General features: G+C 46.4%; 1 protein-coding gene across 6 annotated transcripts in view; it reads right to left on the reverse strand.

Moving 5' to 3' along the window:
• The window catches only part of LOC135896389 (homeobox protein Meis1-like), a 441,556-nt gene that overhangs the window by 299,427 nt on the left and 118,525 nt on the right, over nt 1-23,604 (reverse strand). For all 6 annotated transcript variants that reach the window (XM_070521828.1, XM_070521829.1, XM_070521826.1 and 3 more), the window contains one exon: nt 5,356-5,631. In XM_070521828.1, coding sequence (XP_070377929.1) covers nt 5,356-5,631 — 276 coding nt within the window. The remainder of the gene's footprint in view (nt 1-5,355; nt 5,632-23,604) is intronic.

Below are 23,604 nucleotides of genomic sequence, written 5' to 3' on the forward strand. Positions count from 1 at the left end.
TTTTTCACTACATTAACTACCAGCACTACTATAACTACTACTAACTACAGTTTTCACTACGCTAAGTTACCAGCACTACCGCTACTACTCCTACTACTACTACTGTTTCCACCGTTATTTTAACGACTCCTCTTGTTGAAGCTGGCGTAAGGCTTTTCACTCCTCAAAACGAACCGCGCGTATTGAACGTTCAACGCCGCCTCAGGCCAGGCAGCCGTACAGCTTTAAATGGCGCTCGTTTTTTTTCTAATGGTCATCGTTATACACCTGTGCCTCTAGGCGGAGCGCGCGCAGGCAACACGACGTGCTGAGAAGCCTTTCGAGTCCGTAAACCTATACTCACCATTCGAGAACGAACGCGCATGAGCTCGAAATCGCCAGAGAAAACCGGGACGTACACGGCTGCCACAGGACCACGACAGATGAAAAACAGAAGATGAAAACAGAATAAAGACTAATTGAACTTGGAGAAGCCGGGAAATTACCACAGGGGCATGTCGACAAGGAGACAGCTATAACAGGCAAAGAAAGAGAGAGAAAAAAAAAAGTTAAAAGAAAGATTTGCACAACAAGAAACAAATTGAAATGGGAGCGTTTACATGACGCTTGCTGCCAGATACACAGATGCGCAGGAACGTGTATATATATATATATATATATATATATATATATATATATATATATATATATATATATATATATATATATATATATATATATATATATATATATATATATATATATATGCTGTGGGCCTTGGGCAATGAAGCAGTGTGCACTATGTAACGTCGCAAAACGTGGACGACGAAGCAACGTGCTCATAAACCACGACGCAGAGCGCTCAACCCCCCCGTGTACACACCTATCGAGAAATGCGAGTTTGATGGTAATCGCGGTATACCGAGGATATAGGGCGGGGTGATGCGCGGCGAGCAAGGTGTGCGATGGGTGTGACGGCTCTAGGCGCTGGAAGTGTTGTGCTGGGAGGGGCGGGGGGGGGGAATGGGTTATGGGTTATGGGGCCGTGTACAGCCACGATTTGAAGCTACCTGTACGCAGCTATTCCTATACATGTAACCCGTTATGGAGGTTGCCGGATTTGACGACCCATCTCCTATGTGTAGGTCTCGAATTGGAAGAGAAGACGGGATTTTGCATATATATATATATATACGACGAAAGAGGGCAAATGCATGTGAGCTGGCGGTGCATTATAAGTTCGTGGATGCTTAAAAAATATATTCGAAGTAACACACACACACACAAAGAAAGAAAGCAAGGCGTTGAACGATCAAATCGCCGGACTATACAGTTCCAACGTGCGCGAACACCGACCTACCTCCTGCGTGAGGTCAACCGGTGACCACCAACATCTGAGAACATCGGCGGCGGCCGGCGCCATGCTCGGCGAACCTAACCCTAACCTCACCTTAACCCTAACCTAACCTGCTCGAAATTTGGGCTATTAAAACCATTAAATCCCGATACGTAGCATCGTGATTGGTTTAACAAAACGTGGGAGAAAATGGTCGGATGCACCCCAACGTAAATTTTCGGGAACATTTCCCTAGTGCCTCTACGTTTACCTAACGTCGCAACCGCACGCAGAAAGGAACACAAACAGCAGCAGACAACGCCACCTAGTTTGCCAGCACGCGCATCTTCAAACCACTGTTAACTCTTCAATTAAACTCATCCCGGACGCAGAACCTAGCGCGACATAGACAGTGCAACACAAAGAAAAGGAGGAACACGGTTAGACAAAACCACCTCGGACAACATCTTGCAAGCGTAACCTCGAACGTGCCTTGAGCGACACGTACTACAAAGCTCCGATTCCGGACCCACGGTATACAGCTCTGTCGGCCATAATTTGAGCGCAACGAGCAAGGAACGTATCAAAAGAAGCAAAATGTTTGCCCTTTGAACGTGAGAGAGACAAAATGAGATGCTCGACGGAGGTGAGACCAGAGCGGGCAGGCCCGGTGGAATGAACGCTTTCGAGAGAGAGAGAGAGAGAGAGAGACTGCAAGAAGATCCGCCACTACTTTCGCCGAAAAAGCCAACACGGCAGTCGGCACGCCAACGATGTGGCAGCGAGGTCGACAATGCCGACGCGTCAGCTTTAAATCGAACGTTGGCGTGCCAGCGGTGCCGGGACGGGATGAGAGGGACACGCGAACGGAAAACGGCGAGAAAGAGGGGGGTCAATGCAGCGAGCTAGCTGCCGGCGATATAGTTACGTGCGCGGCAGAGGGGCGCGGCCAACATTTTGCACGATCCCCGCCGAAGTTTCTCTGGAGCCCTCGTCGCTCAATCACCACCGGCGACGCGCACTAAGCTGCAGACGCGTGCGCGGTATTTCCAACCCGTGGTCTCCGAGATTGGATGCGGTGCAAACCGCGCCCGCCATAGAGTTTCTCACTACATTACCTAGAGGGGAATCTGGCGCTGCTGCGCTGTGGTATGCATGGGAATGCCGGTATATTGTGACTTCGGATTGACATTGTTCTCGGAGAGACAGGACACCCTGAAGACGCGCTTGGCAAGCACCGTTCCGTCTGTCGCAATGATTCATTTTCTACTAAAACAGCACGTGAAAAGCTGTTTTGGTTTTATTATTACGCAAAAACATGTTTTGTTTAACTATGAGAACTTGTTATTGCGTGTACGATTATACGTTACGTAAAAAGTATCAGCGGGCCGCTAAAGTTGGAGGACACACGACAAGGTTCGCGATCGCTTTGAAACAGTGTGTCGTCTGTTCTTGCATTTCTTCGCTTGGTCATGCATTGTAGGTGAGTAAAGATGTAATATGCGTGAATGGAAACATTTTATAAAGATTTTACTTATAGAACGCGTTATTTGTGTAGCCACATCCACGTTTTAGACGAAGCCTCGCACAACACCAGCCAACACGAGCCTCGCAGACACATATACCGTCATTCCCATGACGGCACAGTGCCCCCTTAAGAAACTCCCATAGACGGTGGCGCCAGATTTCCCTCTAGGTGTTATAGTGAGAAACTCTATGGCGCCCGCGCCACTTGAGGTCAAACGAATAGATAACTGTCCAAAACATGGCTCGAATGACGTGCTGCCCGCTATAGCGATCGCTTCCGGCACATGCTGCCAACAAAACCATGGCCTCCGGGATCGGTTTCTGCTACGCAATGGAGAGCCCGCTGCTGGGGCAAGGATTTGGGCGCCACCTATTCAAGATATGGGTGTTATAGACATCAATCGGAGGAACGCACGATGGGCTGTCCTGTACATTTGGCGAAGATGCCCGGGGAGTAGAAATACAAGATAGAGCAAGGAAGAAAACGCGTTTGCCAACGCATGAAGAGACCATGTCATGCCGTCAAAGGCGTTGCTAGCATACAGCCTAGTTCGTAATCAGGTGGCCAACCTGGTCGCCTGCAAAGCTCTAGTCCAGGCCCTTGGCGTTCCACTCGCCGGAACCCAGACGAATTCCGACGGCAAGCGAACGGGCAAGCTGTTACCCACATTCGAAATTCACGAAGCGTCTTCAGCAAAGCGCACCTTTAAATCCGCTCGCCAAACAGGGCGACACTCATAAATGTCACGTACCAAGCCAACATACTAAGCCAGCGCACGAATACTAACCGGCCTAAAGACAGGGAGACACATCTCAATCGCTGAATCTATTGCGATGAATACGCGCCAGAGAAAACACATCGTATGAATAAACCAGTTTAAAGCTTCAGCCACGTGATGAACGTTGCAAACGGCGGCTGCTTCTGCTGCGGGGAAGCAGACGCAGCCATCAGACATTTTGAAATGGATACCCAAGAGACTACCCATGGAGAATTCAGCCACCAGAGGTACGTTGCAGACGACGGGTGCATCTGCTGAAAGGCATCATGCGTACAATACATGACACGGATACCCGCATCATATGGAAAAACCACGGGAGGGATTCAGTCACGAAAGGAACGTTGCAGACGATGGCTGCTTCTGCTACGGGGCTCCAGACGTAAAATATCCGTGACGGATACTCAAGAGATTGCATGTGGATAATCACAGGAGAGGTTCGGCCAGCCACGAGAGGAACGTTGCAGGCGATGTCCGCTTCTGACCTTCTGGCACAGTGCAGCAGACGTACAATATCCGGCATGGATACCCACGTCACGTGGATAGACCGCAGGAGAGATTCAGTCACGAAAGGAACGTTGTAGCCTTCGACGAGGGCTGCTTCTGCTGCTGCGGCAGCGAGTAGACGTAAAATATCCTGAACCGCCAACAAAGCAAGTTGCAGAGAAGGAGGAGGCTCCAGGATGCGCAGTTGCATTCCATGTCTCACGGCCGACACCGCAAGTTATGATACGAAGTCGCGGAGCAGGCGTCATCGGGGGGAAGCGGAGGGGAACCGCCGAACATTAAATACCAAGCAAGTACGTGAGCCTGTAGCCCCTGTCGTGGAACAACCGGGTGTCGAAGCCGTTTGCCCCGACAGACCGTCCTCATCTATTCGCCACCTTCAAGTCTCATCGTTCTGCCTGCGTCGTATATTTCAGGGGGGATGGATCGCGGTATAACGCAGCAGGCACGGGCGGCGTAGATGCGAAGGAGCCCGATGCAGTCTCGAAAACTTGAGAGAGACGGCGAGGGAGACCCGAAGCAGACGGCAACCACACACACAGACAGACGGCGCCGCAATCCGGTCTCCTTCCCACGCGGGGTCTCAGGCGCGCCAAGAGAGCCGAGTCTGCGCCAGACCGGACGGCTCCTTCGACCTTGAAGGGTGCCGCGTCAAGGTCAGCGACGCACGTGTTGCACCGCCGAAAACTGGCGGCGGCATCCAGCGGGGGCGGGGGCCGGGCCGTAACACCCCCCCCCCCCCCCCCCCCCGCCAAGTCCCGGCTATCGACACGCTTGCAACATACACTAGGTGGCGTTGCTATAGGCTAGCGCCGAGTATGTAAAAGGCCACTGTGAGATTGGTGAGGCTGTGGGTAAGGTGCGAAATTTTGTCATCGCGGAGCTTCGGACGCACGGTGCTGCCTAGGATCAGGGTCCGTATTCACGAAGCATTCCTTATGCTAGACGACTACGTAGGAACAAGTACCAGACAATAGTGACGGCGAAGGTGTTAACGAAAGCCACTTACGATAATACGTTCTTAAGAACAAAAAGCCAAGGAGCCATCAAACGGAGGCAAATAGCACAGGTTTATGGCATGGCAGGAAAACTACCTCGAGTTGTGACAAATATAACAACGTGGGGAGTGGTTTTGCCCGCAGTATATAATCGCATACGCTTCAGGCGAATCAAAAGCGGCAACATTTTAAGAAACTGCCAGTCGCGGCATGGCATCACAGCGGGACTGACCTGATCCGGCGTGGAGGAGCTGTCGGTGCTGTTGTGGCCCGTGGTGTCCGGGTTGTGGTGACCGCGGCCCCCCGCGCTTCCGCCTCCCCCGCCCCCTCCGCCCCCTCCGGAGCCCCCTCCGCCCCCCGAGCCCCCGCCGCTGCTGTTGTGGTTGTTGTTGTTGTCGCCCAGGTCCCCGGGCTTGCTGTCGCGCTCGTCTATCACCAGGTCGATGGGCATCTTGCCCTTCAGGCAGCTGATGTACCGCTGGCAGAAATTGTCGCACAGCTCGTGCACCTGCGATCGGGGCAAACAAAAAAGAAAAAACAGGCGTGGTTGGTGACGTTGTAATTCGTCCGGTTGAGAATCGTTCAATGAGTAACTGAAGTTGAGTGTTAAGATAAAGTCACGGAGAGACTCTCACTACGGGGTCGATATATGTGTCGATGGACTCTCAGGTTAGTGCTATCTATGTTCGATAGATTCTCAGGGTGAGGCGGAGAGACTCTCACTACGAGGTCGATATATGTGTCGATGGACACTCAGGTTAGTGCTATCTATGTTCGATAGATTCTCAGGGTGAGGCGGAGAGACTCTCACTACGAGGTCGATATATGTGTCGATGGACACTCAGGTTAGTGCTATCTATATATATTCGATAGACTCTCAAGGTGACGCTATAGAGTCGATAGAATCTCGGGTGTAGCTACTCGGTCAACAGAATATCGATATGAAGTCAATGAGTCAATAGACTGGCAGTATAAAGCTATTCAGAGTCAGCAGGCTCTGAAGATAACGTTTACGTTTTTCAAAAATGTCGTATGCACCCCATGCCAAATAAAAGCAGGCATGTTCCAACGCGAACCACGTGTTCATTTTAAGTATTAAATTTTCTTAGAAATGAAGTCACACGACTCTCAAGATGAAGTTATTGATTCAACACACTTTCAAGCTGAAGTTGTTGAGTCAGGCTTTGAAAACTAAGTTAACGGTACGATTTTAAAAAGAAGCTTTAGCTCAGGCCCAAGTGCGACGCGGCCTATTCAAATACATGTAAAACGCGGAAATGCTTCCTGAGATGACCCACGGACTAAATTTAATGAAACTTGTTACACTTGAAAGCGAAAGTTAAATTCTAGTGACTGTTTGAAGTGGAATTTCGATTTAGGGCCTGAATTTTGCTAAAATAATTTTCGGAAATTCGGAAGTTCGAAAAACAGAAACAGAAGCACGAAGTTTACAAATTAATAGCTCTGGATCAAGAGCACACATCGCGGTTCTACAAACGGCATCCATTAGATCATTCAAAGCGAACAAATTCCATGCGTCAATCTATATCTTGCCTGAATTCGTTACGCTGTGTACAAGGGTTTTCCAAAAGCTGTATGTTAATATTACTAATTTTTTTAGATGCATGTATATCATATCAATGTTGTCCGCTTTAGGCGCACTATTAGATGCAATTCACATAATTGTGATATCATTTTTCATTTCTGAGTTACAGTTGTAAACTTGATAGTTTCGTTTTCTCGAAATTGGCGATTTTTGGCAATTTTCAATAAAATTGGATGACCTAAATCAAAAATTCAAAACCAACAGTTTCCAAATTTTCAGTTTTTCTTGTAAATGCAACAAACCCCGTCAAATTTGGTGAAGTGGTTGCCGAGAAAAACAAATTCTCCTTTTACATATATTTAGATAGGTGTACTCGAGCTAAAGCTTCCTTTTAAGACGAAGTTATTGAGCGATGTGACTCTCAAGATGGACTTGGTAAGTCAGTAGATTTTCGAGCTAAAGCTGTTGAGTAGACAGTCTCTCACGTTGAAGATATTGAGTAAACAGGCTCTCAGGTGTGTTAGGTAAGGAGAGTCATGACGTACTTATTGAGTGAGGAGACTCAACAGAAAGTTATTGAGTATCAATAGAATCTTGACGAAGGCACTCCGTTTCATTATACTCTCAATATGCATACCATTGTAGTCAGTGGGAGCTCGACAAAGCTGGTAGCAAGAAAAGGCTTGGCTTCTGAAAAATGTTTCCCCTTTTCTTTATTGACATGCTGGAATGTTTTCGCAAACGTTCATGAGCTTACGTTCAACGATAGCAGAAACTGAACACATATGCTTATTCAAAGGCGTAAAATTGCTTAAATTTGTCAGTAGCATAGAGAAACTTGTAGCTGGGCTAGTCGGTAATTCATCGCTGTAGGCTGTTTCAATTAGATTCGTGACTCAAGCCATGCTCTGCAAGGCGGATGACCCTCCTTAACTACTTTTTTGACCTTTGTTGATACCCATGAGAATGCTGAACTTGCCTTCACCCTTGTGCATCCTGCTTCTAAATCATCGCCCGCCATTCTGGCTTTACGTCCCTGTTCCCCCTCCTTCCGTGCAGAGTAGCAGGCTAGAACACGCTAGATCAGGCCGAGCTCTCTGCCTTCCTTCAAATAAATTCTCCCTCTCTCTCTAAATAAGTAACTTACTAAGTTGGCCATACCAGCATCAGTCTCACAGCAGTCAGCCTAACAGGAGTCAGTCTAACAGCAGTCAATCTCACAGCAGTCAAACAGCAATCAGTCTAACAGCAGTCTATCTAACAGCAGTCTGTCTAACAGCAGTCAGTCTAACAGCAATCAGTCTAGCAGCAATCAGTCTAACAGCAATCAGTCTAACAGCAATCAGCCTAACAGCAGTCAGTCTAACAGCTCATCGCAAAAGGCAGCTCTCAGTCAGAAAACCACGCGCGGTAATCGCAGCGGCGGTCAGCACTATATACTGTCTATCGCCATCGGGTCAACACACCTTCCGCATACCGCAGGGTTCCGAGACGGCATTTCATCAGTCGAATAGAGAGATCGCATTACAGCTTCATCCCCGAGCCTATAGTAGCTCCGTCGCGCGCACGGTACCTCAGAGAGAGCGGCGACGTGGGGGCAATATGGACGCCTATCATCTACCCTAACTCGAGGCCCATTACGAGTCGATCCTTCCATACGGGCTGCCACTTTCGCTTTCCTTGCCGACACGCAATCGAAAGAAGAAAAAAATCTCAGACGACTTCGGCTCGACCGAGCCAACGAAGCGAATTAAAAGAATCCACGAAGAAACAGAGATCGTCGAACGAAAACTCAGGTCAGTATGCACCGCATTTGCGAGCCCGGCAAAAACGATCGAGACCACGTGTACAGGAAGAGGAAAGAGAGAGAGGCGTTATTCGGCACACTGAGTCAGGCAGGAGGTTCTAAATAGGCGGTGATAGCAGCGATTCGATTAGGCGAGGGCCAGAACACGATACGGGTTGCTTGCGAATACAGGAGAGCTGGCCTCACGACAACATCGAGTGACGGACATGGAGGCTGCATATAAAAAAAAAAAAGCGACACGTCGCCGAAAACGCTTACCAAGAAGGCGTACGAACTGCGACCCTCGCCCCTTCTTCAATATACTTAAAAATACACAAAAAGGAGACAGATCTCCGCAATCATACGAAGCACCACACACGCACAAACGTTATCTTCGCAACTCATTTACTCCCTTCTTCAGCGCCGCTTCGACGCTTTCGTCCGAGCAGTGCATTACAGCGAAAAACAAAAAGACAAGAAGACGACAAAAATAGCATCCAATAGAGGTATAACTTTTTTTTTATTTAACATACCCATTTAACTCGACGATATACTCGCCCGATCCAGCTACCCCCCACACACGTACGCGTTTTTTTTTTAGATTGGCAAAGCGCGTTCAAACCTCCTCACTGTCTTCACCCAGATATACCGGGACATCGCTTCAGGATTCCCGGTGTACACCCGTTATCAGGGCAAGCACTCATCGGCCATTATGGCCAAGAGGGTCGGAGAAGGCGGCGGGAAAAGAGGGCGAGGGGGGAGGGTCCTCATTTACTATTCCGCTGTACTCCACTCAACGCCGGCCGGCGTGCCTCCACGTATACAGCATATACGCTGTCGCAGCTAACTTTAGCCGAGCGCTTCAACGAAAAAAAAAAATGAAGAAAAAAACTCGGCGAGGATAATTTTAACACTTATGGCGTCGAGTCTCCTCACATATCCAGCTTTTCTGGACACGTACCAACTAGCGCCCCAAGCGGCCCCGGCACGAAGCTAGCGCGTTTTCAATGGAACGAGCGGGTTTTTCGCGAATAACAAAAGCTGCAGGTCGATTATTGAAAAACGCAGGCGACAGACGTGTTCTGGAAGACAATCCACACGAGCCAAATGCAGTGATCACGCTATGGCACGTAAGAATTTTGTTCCCACAGCGGTTAAAGGTTTAGCAATGGGAGCCTATGGAAACGACGAAAATTTGTACTCGATTTTCGAGGCACGAACGGTGCCTGCAATTAACCTACGACGTCTATCGTAATACGCAGTGCAGCGTATGTAGTCCGGAGACTCAGCTTTCGATTGATGCCTATCTCGACTCTCCACACATGGCGCAACATTGTTCCCAAAAGCGTTTTTTGAAACACTGTCGTGAAAATTCACGTGGTATCTATAAAAACATAAGCGTAACACTGGGCGAAGCCTCGGAAGCCGTGGCCGAGCGGTAGAATCGCGCGCACCTTTCGTCTCCCTTCGCGGTAGCCGCGGTTCGATTCCCGCTTCGCACTTTTTTTTTTAAGCCGCATAGGGCCTAGTTTTATAGTCTGTCACTAGATGGCAGAAACACAAAATCCAATATTTGCTTTCGGTTCTGGTTTTGCAGCGTTGCAGTTTCTTTTTTTTTTTTAGAAGCCGCATAGGACTTAGTTTTACAGTCTCCCAACAGATGGCAGAAACACAAAGCTCATGGTTTGCTTTCGGTTCTAGTTTTCCAGTGGTTCTCTTGAAATATTATGTTTTCTATTTTCCTTCCTAAAACATAGCAGTGTTGTGTTCATTAGTTAGGTCACCGCATTTATGAATATTTTATTCATTGGACATCATAACTAGAAGCTTGCGCATAGCTTTGTGTTATGCAAAAAAAAAAAAACACTTTAGTGCTTTGTAGCGTGGAACCTGGGAGAACAAAATGACTATTCTTATTGCGTTCTTCTGGAAGGTCCGTTTTCACGACTTTCGCCTGTCCTTAATGGCACATACTCCGAGCGAATTAGGTCCACTTGGCCCACAATGCCACCCGGTGGCCAGTGCCATTCCTATGCAACATTCGTGCGGAACAAAGGGTCTGCTAAGCTGAGTCGCTGCCCGAACGTTAACTATTTCTAAAGATTCATTCAAATAAAAAATGCGCCAACTAGGAGAAGACGTGCAGCGTGTGGATTAATAGCTACTGTTAATGTGTTGCCTACAGCCAAGTGGTATGAATGTGTAGGTGTGCCCGTAAAAAATCCATTTGAATAAATGTCCCGTGTTGTGGCTGCCCCGGTCGCTCTACAGAGAAGCTAGCTTGGCTAGCCGTCAGTATTTAGGATCAACACATGGCGTCGCTCGTTCGGTGCAGTTGCTTTTAATGCGCAGCATTCGTTGGCGAGTACCCCAGCAATTTGGTAGCAAAATCGTGCAAAATCGTGTCTGTAACGCCAAAAAACTTGACGCATTTCCCATATGAATACATAGGTCTTCATAAAAAGGGTTGGGGTGGCCAACTTGAAATTGGAAGTGCCATCAGCATCAATTTGGGCGTGATACAGGGATGGGCCAAGCTGAATTTGGTAGTGATATGGGAGTGGCCCAACCTAAATTTGGGGTGAAATGGTAATGAGTCAAACTGAATTTGAGCCTGATATGGGGGTGGCCCAACCTAAATTTGAGGTGATATATGGGTGGGTAAGCCTAAGTTTGGGGGAATATGGGGGGTGGGCCAGCCTGGATTTGGGGATGATACGGGGGTGGGAGAACCTAAATTTGGTGGGATATGGGTAGTGGGACACCTTAACCATGGGGGTGACATGGGGCTGGGCGAAGCTGAATCGGGGGTGTAATGGGGATGGGCTAACCTAAATGTGGGATTGATTTGCGGTGGGCCATCCTAAATTTGAGGTGATAGAGGGGTGGGCCAGGCTAAGTTTGGGGCTGATATGGGGGTGGGCCAACCTGGATTCGGGGATGATATGGGGGTGGGCCAACCTAAATTTGGGGTGACATTGGGACCGGCTAACCTGACCACGGCGGTGATGTGCGGCGGCGCCAAGCTGAATTGGGGGGTGATATATGGGTGGACTAACCTTAATTGGTGTGTGATTTGCAGTGGGCCATCATAAATTTGAGGTGATCGAGGGGTGGGCCAGCGATAGTTTGGGGCGGATATGGGGGTGGGCCAACCTCGATTTGCAGGTGGTATTGGAGTGGGCCAACCTAAATTTGGTGGTGTTGTGGAGGCAGCACAATTTGTATTCGGGGGTGATATGGGGTTGGTCCTACCTAAATGTGGGGGCAATCTCGAGGTCGGCCAATCTGAATTTGGGGGCGATATGGGGGTGGACAAGCCTAAATTTTGGGGTGCGCCGACTCGAAATTTGGACGTCGATTTACGGAAATTCGTGCGTGCATGCACCAACTTGAAAATTAGAGGTGGCCCAATTGAAATTTGGGATTGCGATTTGAGTTTAAGAGGAAGCTTTAGCTCGGGCCCAACTCCGACGCGGCGTATTCAAATACATGTAAAACGCAAAAACGTTTTTATGAGATAACCCCTGGACCGATTTTGATGAAATTTGTTGCATTTGAAAGAGAAAGTTAAATTCTAGTGACTGTTGTAGCGGAATTTCTATTTAGGGCTTGAATTTTCTTGAAACGATTTTCAAATATTTTACCGTTTGAAAAAAATAGAAGCACGATGTTTACAAATTTATAGCTCTGCATAAAGAATTCATATCGCGGTTCTGTAAACGGCATCCATTAGATCATTCAAAGCGGACAAATTCAATATGTCATTTTACATCTTACATGAATTTGTTACGTTGGTTACGACGGTTTTGCAAAAGTTGTATTTCCCTATGATTAAAATTTTTTTTATATTCATGTGTAACATATCAATTTTGTCCGCTTTGGATGTACTACTAGATGCAATTCACAGAATTGTATTATCATATTTAGTGGTTGAGTTACAGAGTTGTTAAGTTCATAGTTTCGTTTTTTGAAAATTTTCGATTTTCGGCAATTTTTAACGAAAAATTGACAACCTAACTCAAGAATTCGAAACCAACAGTCACTAGATTTTAAGTTTTCTTTTAAATTCAACAAACCTCGTCAAATTTGGTGCAGTGGTTGCCGAAAAAAACGAATTCTCCTTATACATGTATTTAGATAGGAGCACTCGAGCTAAAGCTTCCTCTAAGGCTGGGCGAAAAGAAAATCGGGCGTGGCCGAATTTAAATTTGAGGGGGGTGGGCCAATTTAAATTTGAGGGTGTGCCAACTTGAAATTCGGGGGTGAGCCTACTTAATGTTTGGGGTGGGCCAATTGAAATTTGGGGGCCTGTTTACGAATAGTTAGACAACACCAGTGGTGTTTCTGCATCTTTTTCATCATCGTAAAGTACGTACATTAATAATTGTTAGCCAATACCCCTCAAAGTGAGCTACCACTCGAGCCTTCCCAGCCCACTGAGCTAATAATGTCACAGGAGTGCTCTCATCGTGACGACTGCGACGTTCATTGTGGAGATCCACAAGAACAAATCGCAGATAGAGCTGACCATTTTCACACCAATGTCATTGTTAACACTACTCGCGCGTGCTAGACGTAACACAAGCCTAAAACGATCATAATTCAACTTTCCATTGCACGCTAGTCGACACGCTCTCAGTGCACTATTTCGCCAATCATTGGATAGAGCCTTGCTGGATGTTTTACTGTCGTGTTGCGTCGTTTTTCACGAAGGCCGTCTCCCGAAAAGAGAATACATTTTTGAGATTGACGAGGCAAGCTAGTATATAACTCATACGAAGCAAATGTATAAACGGTTATAGTGATTTTTCAAAAATCAATATAAATAAATAAGATTTCAGATGGTATTGTTTCGACCGGGCATGACAACGAGTTTTTCCCGCCTGTCACAGTGCTTTGACCGAAAACCTAATCTTTTTGCTCAAACGTGTTGCCCCAATACTACATGTGCTAAATGTAGAAAAGTGCGGTGCGTGGTCACAGCTTAATATATGGGGTTTTACGTGCCAAAACCAGTTTCTGATTATGAGGCACGCCGTAGTGGAGGACTCCGGAAATTTAGACCACCTGGGGTTCTTTAACGTGCACCTAAATCTAAGTACACGGGTGTTTTCGCATTTCGCCCCCATCGAAATGCGGCCGCCGTGGCCGGGATTCGATCCCGCGACCTCGTGCTCAGCAGCCTAACACCATAGCCACTGAGCAACCACGGCGGGTGCGTGGTCACAGCTTCAAAGCCAGTCTATTTTGTGTACGGTTGTTGATATTGTAGTAATGTGGAGTTTTCTTCTTTATAAGAGCACAAAAAGAAGAATATAACAGATGGTAGCTAAGCGCGAAGTAAATTGGAAGATCTGAAACCAGCAATTATTTTTAATTTGTGGGTTGGTCTTCTCCACCGGTAGATCGCTGTCGGATAACTTCAAAGAATTTTGTTTGTGTGCAACTGCAGCAAAAACGAAAATAATACCATTTCATTGCCAGGACCTCTATGCCCTCCACACACACAAGAAGGACACCAGATAATTGGCAATATCAGTTTATAAACTGACATTGTTTTACTAGTTTCAGTGTAGCGTGGTGCCTGCGGACGGAGTATTTTCTTAGTATCAGTCCAGTGTTAGCAGTGAGCAGCAGTTCGGTCTACCATTCCCATGAGGGCATACTAGCCATTGTAGCGCTTTACTGTAGGACAAATTAAGTGCTAAAAACTTGGTGTGCCTTGTCCTTTCCGCAGGTCGTCCATCCATTCTGTTATGGTGACGATCAACGTTGTGTCCGTCAGGCCTCCTCCTCATTTTTAGCTTCACCATCGCGAGAGTGGACAGAGGAAGGAAGCTTTCTTCACAATCAGCCCCAGTGGGATTTCACCACTCGTAACTCGTAAGGATGCCACTCACATTTCACCACTCGTAAGGATGCTAAGCGCATCCTTATTTTCACAATGACTAGAGTACGAAGAAAAAGTAGAGCGTTGGTCGCTATCACTACCATGAACCCATGTCAATGCAGATATAAGTACGTGCAGGGGCTGAGTATGCTAACCTCTCCGCTACCACCTGCTTCCACCACCTTAGATTTTCCAGGCATACCTGCTTCTTGTTTTCATCGCAGACGCATGCAGGGTAAACGCGGATAACTAAAAAATCTCAGTGCCCTTCCACTCTGTGGAGAAACATGATCTGCAAAGCTGTGTATGTGGGTCCCTTAATGGCGAACTGCACCTCCACCGTATGTCGGCCCCGCATTGCACTGTCTTCGGGATCGGCCCACGTATGGGGAGTGCTTAACGCCTGCTTCATCTCCGCCGCGGGTCTCCCCGGCATGGCGTTACATTCGGGATCAGCCCACATATGAGGAGCGCTGAACGCATGCTTCACCACCACTGCGGGTCGGGCCGGTATTACGCTATCTTCGGGATTTGGCTCTACACGCGGACGCGATAGTGGGGAAAGTAGCCTTTAAGAGGAAGCTTTAGCTCTGGTGGTCCTGTCTAAATAAATGTAAAAGGAGAATTCTTTTTTCTCGAAAGCCACTGCATCTAATTTGACAAGCTTTGGCTTTGTGACAAATTTGGCTTTGTTGCATTTAAAACAAAAACTTAAAATCTAGTGTCTGTTCGTTTCGAATTCTTGAATTAGGTCATCATTTGTTTATTCAAAATTGTCAAAAATTGCACATTTTCAGAAAACGAAACCATCAAGTTTACAACTCTCTTTCGGCAATGAAAACTGATATCAAAATTATGTACATTGGATCTAACAGCACATCTAAAGCAGACAAAATTGATATATTACGCATGAATCTCAAAAAATTTAGTAATATGGAAATACAGCTTTTCCACAACCCTTGTTCACAACGTAACGACTTCACGTAAGATATAACTCGGCATATTGGAATTGTCTAATGGATGCTGTTTACAGAACCGCGATATCAGTTCTTGATGTGGAGTTAATAATTTGTAAACTTCGTGCTTGTGTACTTTTCGCACTTTCGAAATGTTGAATATCTTTTACCAAAATTCAGGCCCTAAATAGAAATTCCGCTTCCAATAGTCACTAGAATTTACGTTTCTCTCCCGAATCCAACAAATTTCATTAAAATCGGTCCAGGGGTTATCTAAGAAAAGCGTTTCGGCGTTTTACATCTATTTGAATAGGCCGAGTCGGAGTAGGGCCCGTGTTAAAGCTTCCTCTTAACGACTTCGCTGTAAAAAAAGAGCATGAAAGAATAAAAGAAAACAAGAACGCTGCAGCCATCAATATCGCCGGCTCAGATTTCGTCATGATGGCACCGTCCCCATCGGCACGGCTCCGTGAGCAGCTACCAAGCTGTTCACTTTCGTTATCTTCCTTCCCTCGGCGGCAGCGCATTGTCTTGATGCCAGCGACGCGCTAAATCTGCACCATCATTGCGTCATGCATCACTCCTGCGACCAAGCAAGCTTTCTGCGGCACACGTACAATGCCGCATTGACACCAAAACTTTAAACTGCTTGCTTTCGAGAAAACAGCATGAATAAAAATGGAACGTGACTATAAGGCCACGGGGAATATGTTCGCGGGGCAATACTATTGATGACAGCATCCCGAAAGGCTAGATGTGGTCAGGTTGACTTTACAGGTTTGGAAGGAATGACTGACGGTCTAGTTGCTTCATTATCACATAAAGAACAGCGCTTAAGGTTAGCGCAGTTTGTGTGTGGTTCCTCTTTTGTATCCCGTCGTGAACTGCTGTTCTTTCTGTCGCTTTACAGATGTTCCTTTTCTGTGTCAGTTACGCCTTCCAAGAGTGTTTACTTGGAAAATTTTTGTTCGCATGGCTCTTACAGAAGCATGTTTAGTCGAAAGTTTTTCGATTGGCTGCATAATCTCGTGGACGGGCTCCAAACTGCTCACTTTCTTTAGCCACGTAAGAACCATTACTGAAAATTTAATTAACGTAGCTTTGTTAATTACGCAAACAACTTCTCAACTTACTCCGCATCTAGAGATTACCAATCTGAACACTCGAATGATAAAATGATGTTAACATTGTTTGTATCATTTCAATAGTTTTGTTTCGTGCAGTTAAAAGCAGCCGGCATATTGATGGTGTTGTAGACTTCTTATAAAGTAAGTGTGAAAGCTTGGACAGGTTATCTTGACACAAATCAACTTCATGAGCTTAAGCGCATGTGTCAAACCTTGCACGACTGCCTTTACAGTCGATTCTCATATATTATACAAGACGCACCTCAGCGTTACGGTACATCCCACAAGGTGTGCGAGAACATTGTGCGCGCTCCCGATTAGGTTCCTGAGTGTTGGTGGCATCAGGCTCGGTTTCCTGGCATCATATGGAATAAAAACTGCTGCCTGGAGGAAAGCATAGGGTACATTTTCAGTACTTTGTAACATATGAATCAGCACGGATGTGTACGTTAGAACGAAAAGTACTGAAATATTAAGATGAGGATTTCGCTGGATGTATTTTAGCTGTGTAATGATAAGATCTAAAGAAAAAATACTGTGATTTTGTGACAATTAATGCTGACATGAAATATGAGCTCCGACACAGTACCCGTGGTGGAACTGGCCCCTGAACTATTGGGATACATTGAACCACGATACGCTGGTTTGATAGTTCGCGCTTGAATTTCCTGTATGTCAGTGCCGCTGTGCAGTGTTGGAGGCCCTTTTTAAACGACAAGCACTATTTTTCAGCTAATATTGAAAGCAACTGTATTCTTTTTTTAGGGGGGAGGCTTTTTTTTAGCGTCTAACCACAGTTCCAGAGTTATCAGTTAGCTCAAGATGCGCCTGCATGTGTTTCTAACATCCAGTATGTTGTCACGGATTCAATAGCGAAAGAGCGTTATCTTATCAGATTGCGCGCGTGAAGCGAATACGGGCCTACATTCGCCGTCACATTTGAGGACCCGAGATTGCGCTGTAATGTACGACAATTTCAGTCTGACGAACTGACGCCTTGATCCGTAGATCGGAATCAGAGCAAGCACTTTGCGCGCAGCCATCGTTGCGCTTTGAGCGTTTTCTTTTCCCGCGCAAGCTCACCTTATAATGACTTATATTCGTGACTCACTCTTTGGAAGTGTTTTGTTCTTGACATCCCTACAATGTGAGAGTATAGAGGCGCTCCTCCTTCATTGAGTGAATACTTGGAAACGGACACGGCCTTTTCTTGCGTCTGCGTTTACACACTTCCCGCATCAATTTATTTTTTATGCCCTAATTTAGGAGGCTGTAGAACACAGCAACCTTTTATTAACAGGACGTTTTAATAACACAGAAAATATGAATGCTTATTAGTCGGCTTTCACCTCATGGTAAGGAATTTCAATAAAGATATCTTTATGGTAATTAAAAGCCTATCCTCTTGACAACGTTTAATCTGAGTTCCTCTTTGCAAGCTGATACAGACTTGCAGGTGGTTCGTATCGGGGCCCTCAACATATGTCTAACCGTCAAACAAAGAGTTATTCCGAATGTTTAATTTCAGGAAGGCGTGTTACCCTCCTGTCTTTCATTCCCGTTCGCAAACACGCATAAGACGAAAGTGCTGCATGAAGAGTGTCGTTAGTCAAAACCAACGAGCTAGCGTAACTCACCTCGCTTATATCGCTGTCATTTAGGATTATATACGAAATATATATATTTTATATTGACGCATCACGAATCCAAAAAGAGCTGTCCGTGACCAGCCCAGCTAGGTTTCTTTCATTTCGTACTTCGTAGTAGCGGCTAATAGTAGCTCACGAAGCAGAGCACTGAGTGTGGATATTGCAGAGAAAGTGTTCTATATACTGTCTCGTCACCCCTCCGAAAATTGCCCGCCGTGCTACTGGCCATTCCTAGAAAATTGTATATGTGACGCCCAGTCATTTGCAACACCGCAACTTTGTTTCGCGATTGGAGAGTCCAGGTGAGAGGCAGGGTGGTTATGTAGATAAAGACACGCTATTTTTTGCAGTAACAGATGAAAGCATGAATGAATGCCTTCATTTATTGAGAAAAAATAAGACCAAGCATCAGTGGAAGCACGTCTCAGCAGATTGGGAAAGAAGCGGGGGACAAAGAGGAAAAGCTGGAGGCCGGGTGGTAGGCGAAGTCGCAGTTTAGGGGCGAGAGAATATAAGCAAGAGTTGGTGAAACCAGTTGAATTCTAGTGTAGATCTGTGATGTGGCGTGTAAATGATTGGAGTCACCGCCAAGCATCCGTCATTTGCGGTAGTATAAGCACCCGCCGTTCTTGGTAACAAACGTTTACTGAAAACCAATCTTCGCAATTAATTATTCATCAGCCATACCTCGCCACGTATTTCTTAGTGGCAGGGTCAGTGGATTTCAACTACGCTGTCACGACAAGTTACGACTATAACGTGGCGCTTGCGGTTACGGTTGCCATACTCGTGACTCTTACTATTGCGCGAATACTATAAACATGGGTTTACTACACAAGTTAGTGAACAGACATTTTAGAACCGCGTTTCTCACCTTACATACGCGCAACGCAATCACCATTGCAGCATGTTACGGTGCGCGTCCCTTCAAGACAGAGACAAAAATAAAAGAACGCGTTAGAAGACAGGGTACCGACTTGGGCCTCGTGCCAAACATATCCAAGCCAACAATATTTATTTGATTTCAATACCCTAAAGGCCCAATGCGGGCGTTACGTAGGGGGGGATTCATCAAAGAAACTTAACAATATACAACACAGAATATAAATGGCTGAAGACAGGAATAAACAAGTTAATAAGCCAGGTACAAGTTGACAGGGGAAGAAGTGGTTAGGAACAGGTGCTGAAAAAATGCACATGTAGCAAATCCCACAAAACAAAACAAAAATCGCACCTTCAGAAGTTACAAAACATGCCATCTAACATTCCACGGAACGTTACGGCCCACACGCACACACTGCAAAAAAACGAAAAAAAAAACGCACATCATTGTACAGTGGAATGTTCTAAGTATGGGGGGGGGGGTACCAAAGAGCTGTTTGAAATGATGATGTTCCAGCGATAGCCGCAATGCTAGAAGGAAGCGAATCCCACTCTTCAATAGCCAGGACCAGAGGTGAGTATTTGTGTCGTTCTGTCCGAGCGAAAATGGGTTTAGTCTTCTTCATGTGATCTAGACGAGCCGGTGTGTGCGGCACCGGGAGAAGATGTGAACTTGCGAATGGTGTGTTGCTGTGGTAGAGAGTATGGAAAAAAAGATAAACGGCTGAGTTTTCTGCGCATGACCAGAGGCGGGAGACGGAGCGATATTTTCAGTACCGTTACACTTTGATACCGAGAGTAACGGAAAAGGATGAATCGAGCAGCCTTGTTTTGTATAGATTTCAACATGTTAACAAGATAGATATAATGAGGGTTTCAGATCACGGGTGGGTATTCTATCACAGGCTTGATTAGCGCGTTGTATGCGTGTAGTTTTGTATCCTGGTTGGCTTGGCGTAGTCGGCGTTTAAGAAGACAAAGTTTTTTTAAGTCTTTGGTAGTAATCAGTTCAATATGAGTGCTCCAGGATAAATAAGAGCTAAAATTTACACCGAGGTATTTTACCGCAGCTGAAGTTTCAATGATAGTATTATTAACTGTGTGGGCATTAGGAATCGTCTTAGCAGCGGAAGTAAACTTGAGATGTATAGTTGTGTCTGCGTTAATTACCATCTGCCCTACCGCACCAATGAGTTAGCTCATCAAGATCAGTCTGGAGAGCAATGATGTTAACAATCATGCCGTCATTTCTATGCAAAGAGGTTATGTATTTAAACTTCTCGAGTGACAGTCCAATCGGCCACCTACGGGAGCGCTTGAAGCCGCCGGCGGCCATATTGTTAGAGGAAAAGGAATTTGGCTACAGTACGTGGCTGCAAGCACGCGCGACGCAACTGTGCTTGCAGTTCTGCGATGAAAAATCAAATGAGACCCTTTTAGGAAGTATATCAGTCCGGCATTGTGTGTCGCTGTTGTAAAAAAAAAAGAATGTCATGATGGTGGGTGCCTTGTGTTCTGTGTACAATGTGTTGCGAGAACTGAAAAACAGTCGTTTCCTGTTTTCTTCATTCAGTAACCTGCCGCGTGCATCGGCACTGTGATGCCCTTTCGTCGATACGTGGTGCCGGGCCGTATTGACAAAACATGACCTTGAAATACAGTATCCTTATGCCATTTCTTAAACAAATCACTATTTGTGTTAATGAGCATTTTTGCTTTAAACCTTGAAAACAAGAAAAATATTCAACGATAGGTCTCATTTTTGTCTGGCGTTTCAGTTCTAGCTGAAAAGAGTTGGTGAAAGCAAATTTACATTAAAGCTAAGGCGACCCACAATCTGCACGAAGCCGCAAGCCTACATGCGATCCAATGAAGGTAACCTGCCAAAGTTAAAGTCATGCGTCACTGGCGGCTCAAGCAATCTTTACTTCTTTTTTTCGTTTCTGCATCCGTTCTTCCTGCGTCTGCGGCAAAAACGAGAAGTGGGAAGGCAGATAAACGGAAATTGGTGGAGGCAGGTGGTAGCGTAATGGTTAGAGTGCCCATCTCCCAAATGCAAGATGCTGCATTTGGGAGATGGGCTCGAATCCCGGTGGTTTGTTTGGGAAGACAGCTTTCTGTGCACTCTGGTGACTGCGACGCTCAGAATTAGGCGGCAGCCTGACGACAACGGTCGCCGTCAACGCAACAGAATAAGCGGGCGTGCAAGGTCCCACTTAAAGCGGCAGTACATTCAGAGGAGATACGCTATACTCTTGTCGGCAAAAAAAAAAGTGATGAGTAACGAGCGGTGTTGTTGAGCGAAGCTGTAGACCGATAATGTCACCATAGACATGACCACGCTCCAATCCCGGTGCTCAGCGGAAATATACGTCGACAGCATGTCAACTAGCGTGTTATAGATACTTCATTAAGGTCGTTGCGTGTTTGTGTTGTGTCTAGCAGGAGCGAGTAGTGTAAGAGATGACACTGGAGGGAAGGCGGTGAGCGAAGTCCGCGAAAAGTAATTGAGGATAGCCGTATTGAACGTCGACGCCGTGTTGAAGAAAGCCTGCGACTTCAGTTGCTCAGCCGACAGAAAGGCTTGAGTGGTAGCATACCGCTGGGCGTATTTGGTAACCACAGCGATAGACACACACTTTGCGGAAGTAAACAGAGGAAAGGGACGTAGTGAGTTGGCCGCCCTTTTCAAGCTCTGCTTGAAAAATGCATGTGGCGAAGTATGACGCACCAAATAGTATATGCCAACCCAAATGAATCAGCGCGGTCATACTTGCGCGACATGCCATGGTGGCCTGCCACCAGGACATCATGAAGTTGCAGCGATTACAGTTTTCATTGGGTACTTGAGAATAAAAACGAGCACATCAGAGAGGTCCGAGGGATGTTTCTACGGTATAAGAACACATCGCTCTCGCACCCCCCCCCCCCCCAAGTAACTAAATCACGAATATAAGCTTACGAATAGCGGCATCATAAGATCGAGCACTAGGGCGCTTGTTGATCTTGTTCAGGATGACGTCAGCGTTTCATTCAGCGTTTATTTCTGAGAAAATGAGTTGGAGTTACGTTTATTTGCATCACAATGGTGGGCGTAATCAGGCAAACATTGACAGCATTTCATTAGAGGGTGCCTGACTACTCTGTGGAGATTACGTTTAACAATGACAACAAACACAGAAAGCTTTGCTTACATCGATTCGCACATACGTGGGATCCGCATAATTTTGTGACTATCAATTTAGGTTCCTCAGAATGGCGCTCATTAGCGCAACATTTCCATCCACAGTGAGCATAAGCGGCTGTCGTATCCACAGTAGAATTGATTTAAATGGCTTTAATCCCATGGACATATCTTCGCCAACTTCCGTGGGAATGGAGTCGTCAAAATGGAATACAGGTGACAGGGAAATCAGGAGGTTGAGGAACGGCACGAAGGCGGAAGCTTGCGCATGACCTCAGGGATATAAAATGACTTTTGAGCAGCTTGGCCAGGGGGCCATGCAATGGTTTCCACGTCTATTAAAAATCCTCCAAAATATTAAGAGGCCGACGAAAATGCGGGCATTTTGGGAAAGGTGAAACCGCTGGAAATTTCACGACAGCCTTAGCCTAAATATTGTCACGTGGTCGTGACGTTGAATAACACAGTAGCAGTACTGTGAACGACAAAACTAACTTTTATTGGGCGAACCTGTGCCCACAAAACAGGCTACACTTATAGCACAACGATAGCGGCGAACACGCTCGGCGATCGTCGAAAATATGATCAGCGGGTCAAGCGCGTCGGCTTCTTTAGAGCAGTCATCGAATGTTCCAGACTAATCGTTCGGACCCGCGTGCCTTCCACAAAGTTCTGCACCATTCGCGTCAGATGATGAAATCAGATAACATAACGTTCGGCGACAACAGACAGCGGATAGAAGCATCGATAACGTTCCAGAAACTTCGGATACATACAGGCGCGTCCCACGCTGTGCGATTACGTTTTTTAGGCTGCGAAACGTGGTTGCCCGATAAAGATAAGTATACGTGTCAATATAAAAGATGACTTAACATAAGAAACCATAACGTTGACAGGGTGGCCAAATTCTGGCACAAATAAATCGGCTGTTGAAGCAGTTAAGCTGAAACGCAAAAGTGCGAAATAAGGCGAGAATGTCGGCAAGTGTTAAAAAAAGGTCAAGTAGGTCCTGTGGCCGACGCCAGCGCTCGGCAGCTGTCAAACGACTGCACGTGTTAGCGAGATGCCTGGTCGTCAGTAATTACAGTATGATTCAGGTCTGAAATATTGGACGCGGACTCCATCACATTGAATACAGTGCATTCTACGGTGTCATTCTTGGACAGATGGTACCCATTCTCCAGCAATGAGGATGGGAACAAATTGTCTCACGGGCCGGCCGTCACCTTCCTCCTACTGCCAACATTCCTTTCCCTCCATAGTTGCTTAGCTTTTATTGGGTTCGGCTGCTAATCACGAGGTCTCGGGATCGAATCCCATCCACGGCAGCCGTATTTCAATGGGTGTGAAATGCGAAAACCCGCGTACTTAGGGTTAGGCGCACGTTAAAAATCCCAAGTGGTCTAAATTATTCCCGAATCCTCCACTACGGCGTGCCTCATAATGAAATCGTGGTTT

Source organism: Dermacentor albipictus, chromosome 7 (genome assembly GCF_038994185.2).
Source record: "Dermacentor albipictus isolate Rhodes 1998 colony chromosome 7, USDA_Dalb.pri_finalv2, whole genome shotgun sequence".
NCBI lineage: Eukaryota > Metazoa > Arthropoda > Arachnida > Ixodida > Ixodidae > Dermacentor > Dermacentor albipictus.